This window comes from Sapajus apella, unplaced genomic scaffold (genome assembly GCF_009761245.1).
Source record: "Sapajus apella isolate SASKATOON/1434 unplaced genomic scaffold, GSC_monkey_1.0 scaffold40, whole genome shotgun sequence".
Classification (NCBI taxonomy): Eukaryota; Metazoa; Chordata; class Mammalia; order Primates; family Cebidae; genus Sapajus; species Sapajus apella.
The window spans coordinates 19,631,857-19,650,923 of NW_022436980.1; the positions used below are offsets into that span (position 1 = coordinate 19,631,857).

The 19,067-nt window shown below is 39.0% G+C and overlaps 1 protein-coding gene across 11 annotated transcripts in view; it reads left to right on the plus strand.

Annotated features, from left to right (window-relative positions):
• ABI3BP (ABI family member 3 binding protein) overlaps positions 1-19,067 on the plus strand; it is a 244,633-nt gene that overhangs the window by 214,767 nt on the left and 10,799 nt on the right. For all 11 annotated transcript variants that reach the window (XM_032299267.1, XM_032299257.1, XM_032299259.1 and 8 more), the window contains 6 exons: positions 247-324; positions 1,992-2,084; positions 4,858-4,986; positions 5,509-5,577; positions 9,223-9,432; positions 12,937-13,045. In XM_032299267.1, the coding sequence (XP_032155158.1) occupies positions 247-324; positions 1,992-2,084; positions 4,858-4,986; positions 5,509-5,577; positions 9,223-9,432; positions 12,937-13,045 (688 nt within the window). The remainder of the gene's footprint in view (positions 1-246; positions 325-1,991; positions 2,085-4,857; positions 4,987-5,508; positions 5,578-9,222; positions 9,433-12,936; positions 13,046-19,067) is intronic.

Consider the following 19,067-nt stretch of genomic DNA (forward strand, 5'->3'; position numbering starts at 1 on the left):
GATATTTTCTATATATCTATATTTTTATATAGATATATATAAAATATATATCTATATCTATAAAAACTAAACTCTAGTTTGATATTTTTCTATAGCCAGATAGTAGAAGCCCATTAAAATGCTCTGGCATAAAAACACCAATGCCCCTGCTCTACAAAGGATGTACATTATTACTGACAACTCTACCACGTTTCCATGGGACATTTTTGCTATCTGATTATTCCCTTTCATTGTCTCTGCTCATAGAGATGAAGCCAGCACCCAAGCCACCAGGTGCTGTTAGAAATGTATCAGTGGACTCGACCCACCCCACTAAGAAACCAGGTAAGGAATAAGATGCTGACTTTTATGATGGCTCAGCTCTGAAATTTGGATGGTAACTGCAGTGTCCTTTCTTGTGACAAAAACAGCAACATCCACACATACCCCAAACTATCAGAACCACTGTGTGCATGGTTATTGACAGGAAAACATTTGGAATACTATCTTTTGAGGAATTAAAAGTGCCCTGTGCACAAGTTAAATATTAATAGGAACTTACAAAATTTTGATCTTGTGTAATTTATTATAACATACTTTTGCCTGAGATGACTTTTGTTCATGATTTAAGAGTATGCTTTATGTAACAGGCCAAAAGTACAAATCTGGTGACTCGGAATACCTTTGCATTGAATAAGGTTTTATTAATGTCAACCACCAGTACACCCCTGAACACACACACACACACACACACACACACACACACACACACAGAGTGTGTGTCTTACTAGTAAACAAAGCATTTTCCTGGATTGACAATTTTTCTTGAAGATTTTAAAACCAACGTATATTATGCCAAAAAAGACATAAATTTTTAAACTATAGCACAAGACTTAAAATGAGGGTTAAGGTGGACTTCTCCAGGCATCTTTGACCTTGCCAACCTTTCTGCAAATTATAAAAAGGTGCCTGTTTACCCCACCCTTTAGGCAGACAGTGAAAAAACCATGCCCTTCCTCTGGGCTGGCAGCCTCACATGAGAACTCATTAGTGGGTGAGCGGAGCAGGTGCTAAACTTTGTCTCCCACTTACACCTCCCAGGCCAAGTGTCTTTGCGTGGCACACAGCTGCCACAACTGGTCACAGTGAGCCTGCTCCCCACAGGTACAGATTTGTTACAGAGTTACCTTGATGTAGTCTTTGAGAAGTTCTAAAGGTTTTTGTTTAATTATAATTACATAATAGAGCTGAGAATGGGGTAAAACACCCACAAAAGGAGAAATTTTATGCTTTAACAATTTAGAACTAAAATGGCATAAGAAATTGCAGCCTTAAAATAAAAGGCAACTGGGGATAACGAAGTTCAGAAGTGCTACTGTTAAGTCTATATGGAAATTGAAAGATGTTAAATTCTGTATGTGTATACAGCCTTTCAAAAAGTAGATACACCTATATACAGTCATCTCTTGGTATCCATGGGGGATTGGTTCCACTCAGATACTAAAATCTGAGGACGCTCAAATCCCTTATATAAAATGATACCGTATTTGCATATAACCCATGCACATCTTCCCATAAGCTTTAAATCATCCCTAGATTATTTATAATACCTAATGCAATATAAATACTTGTTATTATACTGTATTTTGTGTTTTGCTGTTGTTGTATTGTTATTTTTATTGTGGTTTTAAAAATTTTTTCCAACCACATTTGTTTGGATTAAGTGATGGGAAACCCAAAGATATGAAGGACCCAACTGTATATTCGTGTATTACGAGGACATGTTTTCTAAATGCTAAAGTGCTTTGTTGTCCATGGGTGCATTACTAATATTAATTTATAGGAGTATCAGAATATATTATTTGTGTGCACTTTTCTACAGAATCTGTTCCCTGTCATCCAACAGCTAATTATCAAACTTTTTTATTTTTAAAAACCCTGTGGGTTTTTTTTTGATAGTGAATATTTATGATGGCTTTATCTAAAATGCAATCTCTTATCCACAATCCCAGGGACTCGCCGCCCACCCTTGCCACCCAGACCTACTCCTCCACGAAGAAAACCTTTACCACCAAATAATGTCACTGGAAAGCCGGGAAGTTCAGGTACGTTACTCATGTAACTTCCTTCTCCTGCCATAGTTTTCCTGGCCAACATAAGCTCTTCTTGGCATGCTGGCAACAGGCATGCCATTGATGTATGCGACACGTTTGTGTTGGTCCCAAAGACTAGACACTGTAAATGACAGCTTTCAGGACTTAGAACCTGACTCTTGGACTGAAAGAAGGAAACCATCCGTCTGCATCTAGGCAAGTTTGCTTCTTAGATGTCTGAGTCCTTAGAGCCTAGGTTGAAGCTGACTCAGACCCTTCAACAAATAGATTATTTTGGACAAGATGCTGTACATTGCCTAGGCCCCAGGAATAACAGATGTGATGACTTGTCATTGACTTATCATTCTGTCTTCTGAAATAAAATCCTATATGTCTCACTGAAAGCTCTCCTATCGAACAGCCCTCATGCCAGTCCTGGTATGATGGTGCTCAGGGCAAGATTTGGGACAAAAATATTCAGGGTGACTGAAAGGCCTGGCCTGTGCAACAAGACAGGAATATGTTTTGGAGGGAGGCTGCCTCTTACCTCCATGCCTGGGCACACACATTGTTCCTCCCTATAGAATGACCCCTCCCAGGCTTGTGATACTCACACTTCATCCTTTTCTTTAAAATCCTTCCCTAACTTCCCAAGGTAGTCTTAGCGCTGCTGTTTCTCTGTTCTTGTCCTTGACATACACCTCCGTTAGAGCAAAGAAAAAATCGTTTCAGACCCATTTGTTTGCATACTTCTCTCCCTCTACTAGACTATGAGCTCTGTGATGACAAAATCCTTGGTATATTCTCTCTGAATTCCCAGAACCAAATCCAGTGCTTCGCGCATAGAGAATATTTGATAAGTAATAACAGAGTGAATAAATGAATGAAAAAATTGACCCAGTTTAGAGGGAAGCTTTACCTCATATTCAAGGCCCTTCACCCAGGACCTGCCAACAAATCACAGCATGTTCCCCATCTTTCCTCCCTCTCTCCAAAGCACTACTTCCTAAGTATCTTGTAGGTGGAATCAGGATAAAAGTGTTAAAACAGCTGTGAAAGACGAAACGGATGAAGACTGACGTGAAAGGGATGGATGTCACTCTTTTCACAGGATGAGAGGAGGATATTGTAGTGGAGCTTGTAGGATGTCCCTTGTGCACAGCGAAATCTAGGCCATTTTCCCATGTGCTGAAGGAGAAAGCAGCCTCCTATCCATGCCTCCGGGGCCTTTCTGAGTCAAGGTCCAGTGGCGTGGCCTTGCTAGGAGACTGGGCTTCCTAGTAAGCTGGGGCATTTCTTGCATTGGAACCTGGGGCAGCTGTGACTGAGCTCCCGCAGCTTGCAGATGAGACTGGATGAGCCACAGGCTGATGCCTGAGTGTGCCACTTGGGGGCCCCTCTAGAGCCATGCTGTGAGGCTGTGTGCCTTCCGAAGGTTTGGTGGCCTTGGTGCCTGCCATGTAAACCCTTGTTCTCTCCAGTCAGTAAAAGTAGCTTTGGTACAGTCCACCCAGCCTGAAGAAGAACTATAAACACAGTTTACCTCCGAGATGAACCCTGGTCCCCGCTCTCCACCCCTCACCCTCTGCTATTCACCTCTAACGCAAGGGAAATGGCTGTACTGAGGAGCCAGACAGGACTTGAGGGCTCTGGTACAGATTTGGCCTGATTAGCATCACAGAAAGTGCATCTTGAATTCCAGCCCAATGTCCTGGAGTCCTCTGAGGCTCTCCCACATATGCCTGTGAGCAGAGCCTGGGACTGCCATGTGGCATCTGCCACTTGCCCTCAATCTCCAGATCTACCCAGGCTTTGCCACACCAGCATTTCCCATTGACTCTGCCAAGTCTGAAACACCCTTGTGGATTGCACTGCAACTTCCCTTGAGTTTCGCTTGCCCTGTTACTCTGACCCACACCCACTAGGGTCAGGAACATGCATCCCTGGAGGCCAGGCCAGAGGCCCATCTGACCTCTCAGCAGTGATTCCAAGCTGGGCCACAGTCCCTGGGCCAGGCTTGTATCCCTTGACTCTGTTGCCCAAGAGTGACTCCTCCCAGGTGGAACATAAAATTCAAACTAGTCTCCTTTCCACTCTGTAAACACCAGACTTGCTGGACCTTGGGATGGATCCAGTTTTAAGTGTTTTAAGAGTGGAGGAGTCACTGTTGAATGTAATAATCAGGGTAGCACCATACTGGCCACTGGGACAGAATCACGGATGTTAACCCTGGGAATCTTTTTTCCTTCTTCTCTAGCCGTCTTCCGTGCCTGCCACTGAGTCTCCCTGACAGCTCTCATGTTCACCCCTTCCATCCAGTTCCACTGCTTTCGCTTGTTCACCTTCCTTTCTCTCGCCTACACAACTGCCTCAGTCCCTAAAAACAACATCCAAATCCCTGGTATTCAGCTTCTTTTGTGATCTGCCCTTCCTTCCCCCTCCACGCTCAGCTGTTACTGAACCCCTTCAAGTTACCTGTTTAGGCTTCTCTGCCCCGACAACCCGACAACCCTCTGTCTTTCCTCATAAACATAACCACTCCGTCTTCCTACACACCCCTTCTGTGATGTTACCCAGTACTTTTTCATAATACCTATAATGCTTTTATATACTTGGCTCATACATCTATCTCCATCAAGCATCAGGTTTTGTTTTCTCTCCAAGGCTGGCCTGCAGTGCCAAGCCACATGGTTAGTGCTTGAAAACATTTACTGAATAAATAAATGTTTATAGGAAGTTTAGCAGTGTTCCCATAAAGCTTGACTACTTTGGCTCTACATTACAGGAATCACTTCATCAGGCCCAATCACTATACCACCCCTGAGGTCGACAGTCAGACCTACGGGAACTCCCTGGGACAGAATAGCCACAGATACAAAGCAACCAACCGTTCCTGCCTCTGAAGAAGAACTGGGTTCGTATGGCAGTCCGTTCTCACTGGATGCTTAGCCGTGAGGTGCAAAAGATTTTAATTGGAGTGGGGACGGGGGAGTCTCAGTTCAGGGTCTTCTATTTTACTCCATTTTATGATTAATATGGTTCTTTTAATTTGAAAATTATACTTATTTTCAACACTTCCTTATAGAGTATTATCCTTCCCTTAGCAGACATAGAAGAAATTGCCTAACTTTGGTTCATAAAGATCTAGACTACCTAATGCTACTACTAAATCATGTCATTACCAGCTACACATATCTTAATTTATCAGTACATATTAACCACTTGGTTATAAATTTTAATTCATTACTCACACTATAGAACACATCGCAGCAGGACACAACTAAAGGCCTTATATTGTGGATGAATATGTATAATTTTTAAAAATCAAAACTGCAAGCCGTTTACAAGAAGAAATATTATCTTTAATCTACAACTTTTCCTTGTGTTGTGAAGTTTTTTATCTTTTGCAAAATTGTTCATTATCTTCCATTCTCAGAAAATATAACTGACTTTAGCTCAAGCCCGACAAGAGAAACCGATCCTCTTGGGAAGCCCAGATTCAAAGGTACGTATGATTGGCTGTGAATCTCACATTTGACAAGGCTATCTTTGGTAGGTGTATCAGTCAGTTATTGCTGTGTAACAAACCACAAATCTTAGTAGCCTACTATAATACTAAGGGTTTATTTTTCATGTGTCCACAAATCAGCTAGCTGACAGCCTGATCTAGGATGTGTTTAGCTTAGTGGTTCTGTTTGTAGCAGCAGGTACAGCTGGGCCTCTTGTAGGTGGGACTCAGGTCCACCCCACATGTGTTTACTCTGATGCCCAGGATGATGAATAACTAACAGTGACCCAGGAGAAGCCATTTTTATGACAATGCAAAATCAAGAAAGGGGTGTCCAAATGCAAAACCACATTTAAAGCTCCTTTTTGCATCACACTTATCAATATCCATTGGCCAAAAAATGTCACATAGCCAAGCTCAAATCAAGGATTGGGGAAGAATACTCCTATGGACATAAAGAATAGTTTTGAACAACAATCTACTACAGTAGGAGAGATATAATATGATATAAAGCCCAGTATTTGCATTTGTAGTTTTTTTCTGAAATGTAACATTTGATGAATTTTAACATATGTATACACCCATGAGACCATCATCACAGTCAAGATAATTAACATATACATAACTTCCAAAAGTTTCATCATGCATCTTTGCAATCCCTTTCTCTTTTTCCTCCCACTCAAGCCCCAGTTCTTAGGTGACAACAGGCCTGCCATATTACAGATTAGTGTGTGCTTTATGAAATTCTATATAAATGAAAACATACAGTATGAACTCTTGTTGTCAAGCTTCAGCATAAATATTTGGATTCATCTATGTTGCTGCATGTACCTCAATAGTCCATTCCTTTTTATTGCTGACTAGTATTATGTGGATAGTCAATAATTTGTTTCTTTAGTAAACCTGTTTGTGGCATTGCTATTTTTTTTTTTTTTACATTACTGATAAAGGTGTTATGACCATTCACGTACATGTCTTTGAAAAGACGTATGTTTTCACTCCTTTGGACTAATACCTAGTAAGGGTGTGGTTAAGTGACATAGAAATATGTATGTAACATTTTAAGAGACCGTTTTCCAAAGTAGTTGTACTGTTTTACCTTTCTGTCAGCAGAGAAGAGAGTTCTAGTGCCTCCAAATCCTCACCAACATTTGGTATGGTCAGTCTTTTTTATTTTAGCCATTTAAATTGGTGCGTAATGGTATCTGATTATGGTTTTAATTTGCAACCACCTAATGATTAATAACATTGAATATCTTATGTGCTTATTTGCCCTCTATATATCTTTTTAGCTATTTCCAATTTTTTGGCCCTTTTTAAAAAATGGAGCTGCTTGTTTACTTATGTTGAATTTTGATAATCTGTATTACAAGAACTTTTTTAGATACAAACTTTGAAAATATTTTTTCCCAGTGCGTGTCTTCTAATTTAATGAAGCTCAGTATATCAATTTTAATAGAATTCACTTTCTTTAATAGGTATAGAGCTATTCAGATTAGTTTTTTTTTTTTTCCGGTGGTCAGGGCGGGTTGGAATTTCACTCGGTTGCCAAGGTTGGAGTGCAGTGGTACAATCTCGACTCACTGCAATCTCCGCCTCCTGGGTTCAAGTGATTCTCCTGTCTCAGCCTCCCAAGCAGGTGACACTACAGGTGCCTGACACCATGCCCAGCCTGTCTTTTTGTATTTTTAGTAGAGACAGGGTTTCACCATGTTGGTCAGGCTGATCTCAAACTCCTGACCGCCATTGATCCACCTGCCTCAGCCTCCCAAAGTGCTGAGATTACAGGCATGAGCCACCACGCCCAGCCTGCATTTTATTTTGGGTATGTACAACCTTACATTTAATATGGCTCCTGACACTGGTACGTTTAAAGCTTCATCTTGCTATTTGCTTTCTATTTTACCCATGTATTATCTGTTCCTTTTTTCCTGCTTGTCAGTCTTCTTTTAGGTTGAGTATGTTACAATTTCATTTAATCTTTTTTGTTGTCTTACTAGCTGTAACTGTATTTTACTTTTTTAATGGTTGCTTTGGGGTTTATAGTATGTATCTTTAATTTATCACAACCTGATTCCCGTGATAATGTACAACTTCACATATAAGAATCTCACACTAGCAGAGCTTTACCCCCTCTTGGCTTTGAACTATTATTGTCATACATTTTACTTTTACATGTTATATACATTACGGTAAGGTGTTTTTATGTTCAAACCGTAAACTATCTTTTAGAGAGAAATAATAAGAAAAATACTGTGTATGTTACTATGCGTTTACTGTCACTGTGTTTTTCATCCCTCTGGTGCCTCCGTATCTCTGTCAGCATCGTTTCCTTCCCATCTGAAAGACTTCCTTTAATATTTCTTTTGGTGTGGGTCTGCTAGTAAATAAATTCTTACAGATTTTGTATGTCTGGAAAAAGTGTTTTGCTTTTAAGATATTTTCACTAGTTGTTAAATTCTAAATGATGTCTTTTATTTCAGTATTTGAAGGTGCTGTTCCAATGCCTCTCACTTGCGTTCTAATAAGAAATCTGCCATAATCCTATCTTTGTTGTTCTGTATATAACATGTCCTTTTTTTTTTTCTGCCTCCTTTAAGGACTTTCTCTTTCTCACTAGTTTTGGGAAACTTGATTATGATCGGCATAGAGTTTTCTACATTTTTGTTGTTCCTAGGTATCTTTGAGCTTTTTGGATGTATGGGTTTTAAAAGTCTTATATTTGGAATATTTGGGATCATTATTTCTTAAATTATTTTTTCTTCCCACCCCTTCTTTACCTCAGGTACTCCAATTACATGTACATGAGACCTCCAGAAATTGTCTTACATTTCAGTGACGTTCATTGCTTTTCATCTGTATCTCCTCTCCATCTTTTTGGATAGTTTTTATTGCTATGTCTTCGAGTTCACTAATCATTTATTCTGCAGTATCCTATAGGTATTAATTCTGTCCCATGTATTTTGCATCTTCTATCTTGTAGCTTTCATCTCTAGAAATTTGATTTGGGTCTTTTTAAATATCGTACATGTCTTTACTAACTTTTTGAACATGTGGATTATAGCAATAACTATAATTCTTCTCTGATTATTCTAGCATCTATGCAAGTTCTACATTGGTTTCAAATGATTTTTTTCCTCCTTGTTATAGGCAATATTTTCCTATGAATTACACCTGTCAGATGCTAGATTTTTTTTTTTTAATTCCTAGAATATTCTTGAGTTTTCTTCTGGGATACAATAAAATACTTGAAGTTACTTGATTCTTTTAAGTCTGGTTTTTAAAATTTATTGGGTAGGACCAGAACTGTGTTTAGTATAGAGCTAATTATTTCCCACTACTGAGGTAAGGCCCAGTGCCCCATAAATTATGAGTTTAAACCATGATTAGGGGGATCAAATTACTTTCAGATATTAGCATAAGCTAAACCTATTTAGTAAGTAAACCAACAGCACCCTATATCATGTGTCTCAGAGGCAAGATTTTGAATTTTCCTAATTGGAACCATCTATATCATGGCTTTCAACCAACTGCTTATAATATGGGACTAAATGTCCTCAAATTAATTGTATTTATGAGCTCACTTCCATCTTCTTCACAGGTTTCAAAAATGTTAAATGTCAAGGATCCTCTCTCTCGTAGGTCCTCATGTGCGATACATCCAAAAGCCTGACAGCAGTCCCTGCTCCATTACTGACTCCGTCAAACGGTTCCCCAAAGAGGAGGCCACAGAGGGGAATGCCACCAGCCCACCACAGAACCCACCCACCAACCTCACTGTGGTCACCGTGGAAGGGTGCCCCTCATTTGTCATCTTGGACTGGGAAAAGCCACTAAATGACACTGTCACTGGTAAGATCATGGCATGAGGACTATTGTGGTGGGACGCTTTGAAAACAGGATACCCTGGGTCAGTGGTGACATGTGAAGCATATCTGGGGAGGAGCCAGACTAGCAGTTTTGCTGTCTTGAAGGCACATTATTGTCAACAGTGTCATAGGATGAGAAAAGATCCTCTTTGTCCTTGTTAGGGGCTTCCTATTAATTTAGTAGATCTCTTCAAGCTGCATTCTTTCCATTTCCTCTCAAAACTCTTTTTCACACCATAAAGAAGCTAGTCTTTTATCACCCAGAAAATTACAGAAAACATATGAGTTCCCATTGCTGATTAATATTAAACTAATTTTTCTTTCACCAACCCAATTTCTAATTGACCTAGAACGTTCTAGCAGGCAAAAGGTGACTTCAACTGACTTAGGATAAATAAAAACAAAAATTATATTCCTGATTAATTTACTGCTCATCTTAAGAAATTTTGATTCTGTTACCACCCACCAGTTCCTCTAGAAATGATTGTGAAAACTAGGAAACCCTGAGACACTCTTTGAATTTGTTATACAACAGTTTGATTCTCCGTTAACAAAGAGGATAGTCAAACCAGAGGAGGAAGAAACAAGACTAGCAAGCTAAATCAGGTAGAGGACATAGCAAATAGCATGGTAGGTGAATTCCTGCCACCTGTCACTTGAACTGGTTTTATGAAAAGGGACTAAGATACAATAGACTGAACTATATTCCTCCCCGAGTTGGCTTCTTTGTCCGAGTTGATGGGCACATATTCACCTCTAGTGAAGACATCCAAGCTCAGTTGCTTCTACATGTCCCTTCTATACTGAAGTAGAGAAAAGCACATCCAAAAAATTGGCCATAGCCTGGAACCTTGGGCAACTTCAAGTTGTTATAAGCATCATACATAGTCTGATAGTCCAAGAGGATGCTGACATAGATTTCAATCCCTGACAAGCTTTATATTAGATATGCAACTTGTGTATAGAATTAGCCTGTTTGAGCCTTAGTTTCCTTAGGTGTAATAATAATAAATCCTCATTGTTATCAACTTATCCTGAGGAGAAAATTAAATAAGATATTTGAATATGTAGCATAAACTAGAAGTTGTTAAATTAATGTTTATCAGTAGGAGCAATTTTTGTAATGTTGGTGGATATATGAAAATGCGTTAGCACTTGAAAGCATTAAAAATGGGAAAGATACACTTATAAAGCACAAAACAAATGGATATTCAAAAGCTAGACTTCTGAAATTCTACATGTCTTTTTAATTAGGAAGGAAGCTTCTAGATCCATTTTGAAAATTCTGATCTTCCAGAAAAAAAAATTATTAAATCAGCTTTTAAAACTTGAGCCAAATGGAAATCAGAGAAGACAGGCAATAGATGTTTCAACTACTAAAAGGCAGGGTTAATATTAAGAAGAATGTCAGACAGTTGAGAAGAAATGTCCCAAGCCAAAGGTGCTTTTTGAAGGTGGTTGCTTTGGTGCATAACCAACTGGAGTGTCATATAAATTGTTCTTTTGGTGATTTAGCAGCACATGAACCTTTCCTATTGAAGTCTTAAAATTTTTGTAGTCACATTTTCAAACTACAACTCCAGGATGATAAATAATAATAGAAGCAGTGTAAGAATAGATACCACCCGTTGAACAAAATACATGCAAAATACTATCGGGCACTTTCCATCTGTACCTAATTTAATCCCCACAAGCAGCACTATAAGGAGATATTACTAACATTGTACAGATGGGAAGACTGAGACCAAGTTCAAGGCAAGTGGCTTAATTTGCTGTTTCCATTAAGCCATGTGGTTTCCTTTTTTTTTTTAAATGAATTTTACTTGCATTTTAAGTCCTTCCATCTTTTTCTAACAAATATCCTTCCACAGCTGAGGAAAAAATATAAAATGGACAGATTTTAATTCAGAATTCTCTTTCTTCCCCCCTCTCTTTCCATTCTGTTAGGAGAGCCAGCTGAGAGAGGGTTTGGGATCAGAAAGTCTCAGTGACAGTACTAAATAACAGTCAACAGTCCTTTAATGGCTGCACTGATTGTATCCAGAAACCATGGTCACTGTCTTCCAGTTTAATTTTTAATTTTTTGAAGAATGGTCATACTAAATTGTTCAGAAAAAATCATCCTCCTCTTGGGTCTTTTTAACATATATGATTACAGATCCTGCTAAGGCTGGGCACAGTAATCCTGTACACAGTAAGGCTGTAATCAGTATCACTTTGAGAAGCTGAGGCAGGCGGATCGCTTGAGCTCAGGAGTTCAAGACCAGCCTGGGCAACATGGCAAATCCCTGTCTCTACAAAAAAAATTAGCTGGGTGTGGTGGTGCACTACTCAGGAGGCTGAGGTGGGAAGCTAGCGTGACCCCGGGAGGTGAAGGTTGCGGGGAGCCGAGACCCTATCTCAAAAATAAATAAATAAATAAATAAAATAAAAATCCTCCCCAAATATAAAGTGATGATTTGGGGTCTACCTGGGTTATTCTCATTTTTTATTTTATTTCCAATAGTCGTCTCATGCCGTTGGGCTCAGTGCTAACAGCAGAAAGCCCTAATATAACTTGCTAGATCTTTGGCAGCTTTTTCACCTTATCTGATGCCCAGTACCTGCGTATTTCTTCTTATTAATGCAGCCGATTTTGAGTAGGGCTTTGTTGTTTGGTTTTTTTTGTTTCTTTTCATTCCTCTTAAACTAAGAGGAGACTTAAACTAAGTCTTAAATGAGAGCAGGGAAAACCAATTAACAAACATGTAAATTGCATTCCCTTATTCTAAATTTCTTTCCCTTTTGATGAGCCCTGCAAGTTTATAGAAATGTGCCTTTAAGTGAAATTTAGGCAGACTTCTATGCAGACTTTAAGGACATTATTTTGTTTTTTAATGCAAGGAAAATAAGTGAGCATAGGCAGTGGGTACAACAATCCACTACTTCTATAGTTCAAAATAGTGAACTATAGAAAAGTATAGTTTATTATTTGGTTAACATTTATTTGCTGCTGTGATACTCAACTCAAAGAAGTTTTCTGCAGCAATATCATGTATCCAGTAGCCTTTACCCCAACTATATTGCAAACCCTGTGGAGCAGAGAACACGTCTACTCAGGCACCACTCCTCATACAGTGCTTCTCCAAAATGGGGCTTTGCAGCATGGGTGGACTGTCTATCTGACTCACCTAACAAAATCAAAGGCTATGTATCCAGAGCAACCACAGGCATGGCGTGGATCTTCATCAGTTACTAGGCTTTCCTTCACCTCTGGTAAAAGAAATGCAGAAATGGTCAATGAGCAAATCCCCAAATGCATCTGGAACCTTCATCTGCTGACCATCCCCCTATAGAAATTGCCAATGTGTAAGATCAGTATGTCTCTAGAACTTCAGTCTCAATTGCTCACTTTATGTGAGTGACTTTTTTATGCTCTTAGCTTCAGGAACAATTAAATCAGCCAAGAGATAAGGACAATTATCTGTTGGCTTTTTTCACTTTACAGAATACGAAGTTATATCCAAAGAAAATGGGTCGTTCAGTGGGAAGAACAAGTCCATTCAAATTACGAATCAGACCTTTTCCACAGTAGAAAACCTGAAACCAAACACGAGGTAAGCCACCAGTGCTATTCCAGGTAAATTCTGAGAGTGCAAAAGTTATAACCATGACGAAGGAAAGAAATGATATTGTCTCTGTCTTGAGGGAGGCCCTAGCTTCCACTGCACTGTTGGGTTTTCTATATATAGCACACGATACCTCGGGAGTCCTGTTTTGCAAATATTTGAATTATTGGTGGGTTTAAAGGAGCTGACAAGATTATCTTGTTAATTAATAGTATGGCATCTTTTAAAAAATTTTGATAACAAATGTTGATATTAACTAAACATTAGACGAAAAAAGTCTGTGGAACAGTGACAACTGGACTGTGTATGATGTAAACTAGATTTGAAGCACCAAAAAATTAAAATGTTATGCTGTAAAGGAGATGGCAAGTCTTATGCCAAAATATAGGTGAAAGTTTTTAGTAAGTTAATACTTAAAATAACTACAGACTAGTTTCAGGCACAGCAATTCTTTGCTTTGGGACCTTTCATCATGGATAAAATGAAATAGAGCTGTGACAAGAGTTACGTATCTTTACATTGTTATATGATAACATTTCTAAGTATCCCTATTTGTTACACATTGATACCAGATTGTTCATATTGCTGTATAGTTTTGTTATTTTTTTCAATGTAAAGTATCCAACATTTTATTAGTTCATTTTATTATTGAAAGAAAAATAAGGGTCTTAGACATTTCTAGAAATGTAGTAGGGAAGTTCCAAGTTTTCTTTTTTTCATAATGTTCACATTGTTATCAGGTGATTGAATTGAATTGGCTATTCATAGTGACACTCAAAAGAGCCTATCTTGGCTCTGACAGTAGGAAGACTCCTCTAATCTTTTCGTAGAAAAGGAAGCACCATCTAATTCATTACAGGCAGTTCACTGTATATAAACTGGTCCCATACTGCAAAAAGAATACTTCTTTCACAAGCATGGAGTTTTTCTTTAAAGTTCTCTATTGTAAGATATATTTTACAACTGCTGATTTTCTTAAAAGATTTTTAGCCAAAATAAGCATATGTCGGTAAAAGCCCATTTAATCTTGGTTCTGTTTCTTCAGTATTTCCTTGGATTGAGAAGGGGAGAAAGCCGGTTTTTACCACAATATATTTGAGGAATGAGTAAAAGAAAAGGTCACTTAATTTGGACTTTTTAATAGGTGAATTTGTGCTTGTGAAACTTGGTTTTTCTCTTCAGTTTTCTTCTTTTCATTCCACTTAATAAAAATGACTCATAAAGTACAATATAGTCATTGAAAGGCACCCAGTTTCTAAATATTCATTGTGGTTTTTTCCTGAATTGGACTGTCCTCAGATCTCCTCACAGTGCACCTACTAGCTCGTGACCTGAATGTTGAATACATTTATTCCAGTATCATTTTAAACCCAATGTGTTTGAAAAAGGTTTGCATTTCATTCAGCTAATATTCATTGAGTGTGGCTACACACATGAATAAACATGGTGGCTGCCCTTGAACTCAAGGCTAGAGGGGAGGCAGTTAATATTCTACACAACTATTCTTATGTCGAATATTCTACATGAAGCAGCGAGAACTCTAAAGGAAGCATGCCCAAGGTGCTATGGGATTCCAGGGTGGGAGGCACTACAAAACGTCTGCAGAAATTAGGAAAATCTTCCTGATGAAGGTGACACCTGGTCTGAGGCATGAAGGATGAGTAGGAAGGAGCTAGCCAGGTAATTGTGGGGAAGAGAGCGTTACAATAGCACATGTCAGTACATGGAGGCCCAAAACGGCATGGTTGTGTGCAGTGAAAAATGGGCTATTTTTTCCTGAGCATGAGTAGTGATAAGTGGGCACAGGCAGAGGAAATAGAGTGGGAAGCCAGGGTGTAGAGGGACTTACAAGTCAGATCAGGAAATGGGGAGACCCTGAAAGGTGGTAATTGGGGCGTTGACTTGCTCCAACATTTCATTTGTGTTTTCTTTTTCGCTTTTAGTTGGAATAATCACTTTTGATATTTGAGCTTATTCATACCGAGCAACAGTTGCTGGAATAAATCTAACAAAAAATAACTTTTTGTTAATGGCTTGGCAAGAGTGGCATTTGGGCATCTGACTTAACTGGTGAAGTAGGTGGGAAAAGAAAAGTGCCCCAGGGCTGAGATTCATTTTATTCTGTCATCACAGGTCATGGAGCTCACATGTAGCTTCTGGTTGTACTTGTTTTAGGACTCATTCTAGCTGTTTCCGGAGATTACCTCAGACAAAAAGACAGCATGGACCTCTTTATTCTGCCCTCATCATATATGTCTTGCGTATTGCTCCTGTCTTTCATCACTGGGCCTTCTAAGGAGGACCCCTAAAACCTATCCTTACCTCAAGATTAGCAAAGCCCAGGCAAGTCCCTGTCTAAATTTATCTTTGGGAAAAAGCAATGTTAAATCAAGTTTAGGGTCTCCTAAATCAGGATCCCATGCCTATTTTACCGCTTGCACTAATTTCAGGCCATTCGTGTGTCTATGTGTGGCTTAATTATATTATTTTAAGAATTTAGTATGGTTCAGTGAAATCCATCAGGATATCAGAATCATTAATTTTCATATAAATGATTTAGCCAGGATTATATTGGTAGTCCCTAACTAATGGATCATGACTTAGGAGTTGTAAATAGGAGTTTGAACATTTTTCCATTTAAGTAAAAATGTAACATATATGGATGTAAAGGTGCTTTCATGAACACTGTGTTTAGTCCTCAATCCAAAAAACTTTATGGTGGTCAAGGAGATTCTAGCCCCCATGAGCCTATGAATGCATTTCATATCTCTCTTACCAGGCATGTCAAAGATTCATGTGTCTGTTCAACAATGAGCAAAAATGTTTGGGAAAGATTAAAATATATTGAAACCTCCATTAGAAAAAATAGTGAATTATGGAAAATGAGGTAAATGACTTCAATTAATTTGAGATTTCTGAAGCTTCAAAGTATCTGGGGAAACAAAACTAACATACCCATTAAGTAACTGGGGAGCATAAGAAAGCATACCAAGTAAGTGTAGGATTAATACAGAAGTTCTGTGATTTAGGAACAAAAGCTTCATAGACGACGTGAGACGACAACTTGATAAAGAATAGGATGGAAGGGGTAAGCGAGCAAGGAAACAAAAAGCAAAAACAGTATTTCTCTTTCTAATCAAATCCATACACACGATTTAAGTGAAACACAAGTAATTCTCAAACTTACTATTGCCAGCAAGGTTACAGCCAGAATAAGAAGGTCATTAGTGTCCAAATAGCATGAAAAGCTTTTTTCATACTACCTTGAGTTAAGTCAAGGTTTCTTTCCATTTTATTTCTTCTATCCAACCAAGATCCATGCTAATAATGGACACCATTAAATAAAGAGGAAATATGTACAGGATGTAGCCACCAGGTGGATTTTATTAGCTGTAAAAAATAACTCTAGGCCAGGTGCGGTGGCTCACACCTGTAATCCTAGCACTTTGGGAGGTCAAGGCAGGTAGATCACCTGAGGTCAGGAGTTCGAGACCGGCATGGCCAACATGGTGAAACCTCGTCTCTACTAAAAATACAGAAAATTAGCTGAACGTGGTGGCGGACACCTGTAATCCCAGCTACTTGGAAGGCTGAGGCAGGAGAATCACTTGAACCTGGGAGGCGGAGGTTGCAGTGAGCCAAGATTGTACCACTGCACTCCAGCCTGGGCAACAAGAGTGAAACTCCATCTCTCAATCAATCAATCAGTGAAGTCATATTTCAATGCTTGGGGGAAATCTTGAATCAAAATGTATGGTGAAGTTGAATTTTTAAAATAGATAAAGTTTGAACTATAGCTGTTAAAATTCCCCCATGAGGTTCTGGAATTCCCTATTTGAATAACTGGAAGATGGATCATAGTCTGAAATAATTATTACAGCTCTGTTCCAATCCTAGGAAATACATGTAAATCATTTATTTTAGTAGCATTTTCCATCACTTGTCCTGACTGAAAAACATGAGATCTGAATTCAGATAATAATTACTGGCTAAACTTTAGACACACACATGGTGGAGTAGAGTTTCATGTTAGAACACTTAACCCGGGAGAAACAAGGCAGGGATTCGAGATCTATAGAGTGCTTTTATTAGAAATTCTGAATGATCACATCCTAATCCTAAAACAGAGTGACAACAGACTATTCCCCCACTTTTCCTTTCACAGTGTACACCAACCTCCTCCTCCTGTTTTTATGACATACGCAGGTTTTTATCTAGTCTGCAGAAGCTCAAATAATTGTCCAAAGTAAAGGACCATCCAGCCGCTGTTTTGCTAATGGTAGTTTAGCTCCACACCTAGCATTAGATGTTCTTGTCAATAGAGAGCCACGTGGCTGTTCTCGGGCGCTAGATGCAGCTCCCAAGGGTGACACAGGGGTAGCTCCCCAGCCTGCCTAGCAGCTGCAGTGTGCTGTGGTTACATATATGCACACGGAAGGGGGTGTCATTTGTGGCGAGATGTGATTGTTTTAGTCAAATGATGCAAAAGAGATCTGTTAACAGAGGCAAATTTCACCTCTTTAGGGGATCCTTCTCTCACCCCCTACTCCTAAAATAAAATGTAGATATTGGTATCCAGCTGAATCACTACTCACCTAGCCCTCCCTAATACTTGCTATCCATTTATTTCTAACCTAGAAGTCCTCTTCTAACAAAAAAACAAGTACTGTATGTTCTAAGTGGGAGCCAGATGAGAACGCATGGACATAAAGAAGGGAACAGAAACAGGCCCACTGGAGGGTGAGAGAAGGGAAAGGAGCAGACAAATCAACTATTGAGTGCTAGGCTTTATACCCGGGTGACAAAATAATCCATACAACGAACCCCTGTGACACAAGTTTATCTATATAACAAACTTGCACATGTACACCTGAACCTAAAATAAAAGTTAAAAAATCCTGCCATACAATTACTCAAGAACACCAATCTTCTGTCTTAGGCCATGTGTGGCTCTTGCTAAACTAAAACAAAAATATTAAGAGCCTCTCCTATCCTAGAGCAAACCACTTTGAAAAGACCACTATGATTAGCTTTAGTCCTGTGACTAGAGGAGCTGATATGTCTTAAGTCTTACACCGCTGCTTATAGGGACAGCGAGTGTGGATTATTGATCTCTTACATCTCCTCCAGCTCTAAAATGATATAATTCTGTGATACTCAAAGCCATGCATGGAGTCAGTCAAAGAACTGAAACTGACAATAAAACTGAAACCCAGGTCAATCCCATAGGTAGAATTATCGCAGTAAACGTTTTTACTTTAAATCTCTGTCTACAGTCTGCAATTTGTTTTCAGATGAATTGTTTTTAGCACACACTTTGATAATCCATTGATGGACTGAGTTCTTCCTAATGAACTGGCTGGGCAAATAGATGAACACAATTACTGCACATTGAACAAAAAGCCCTTTAATCCTACTCTTCTCTTCCAATGAGTTCACTTCTCTCCTTACTTTACTGAAAAATTGATGAATCCGTGGTGTGTGCCAGACTTACATGTGGTCTAACAATTTCCTATGGAAAATGTACTGTCTGGTAATTAAGATAAATCAAATTCACCTAATCTGCTCAAGTACTTTTCTTGACCTCTGGCTTGGGAGGATTTTGAAGAATAATTCTTCCTCTAAGAGTGAAACCTACCAAAGTATCCTATAGCTGGCAGCAATGATAGTTTGGGACTGTTGTTTATGTGGATTTAATAAAATGTTGGCACTGGTTAGCTGGAACAGAGGCAGCAACTTCTCATACGCTGTCAACTGGCTGAATGATGCAGTCATGTGGAATAGCAATTATATCCTTTTCATTTTAGAATACTGCGAAATTCTAGTCTCTGTATATTCTGTGTTAACTTTTCAACATCTCTTCTTATGGGCTTTGTAGAAAGGAGTAAAATAAGCTGCCTAAGAGTCAGGCATTTTATTTAGTTTGTGGTAGGTGTGGGCGGCAGAAGAGCAATTCCTTCCTTGTTGAAGAAGAAAGTGATTGCTCAGTTTAGCAACTTTTCATTGAGCA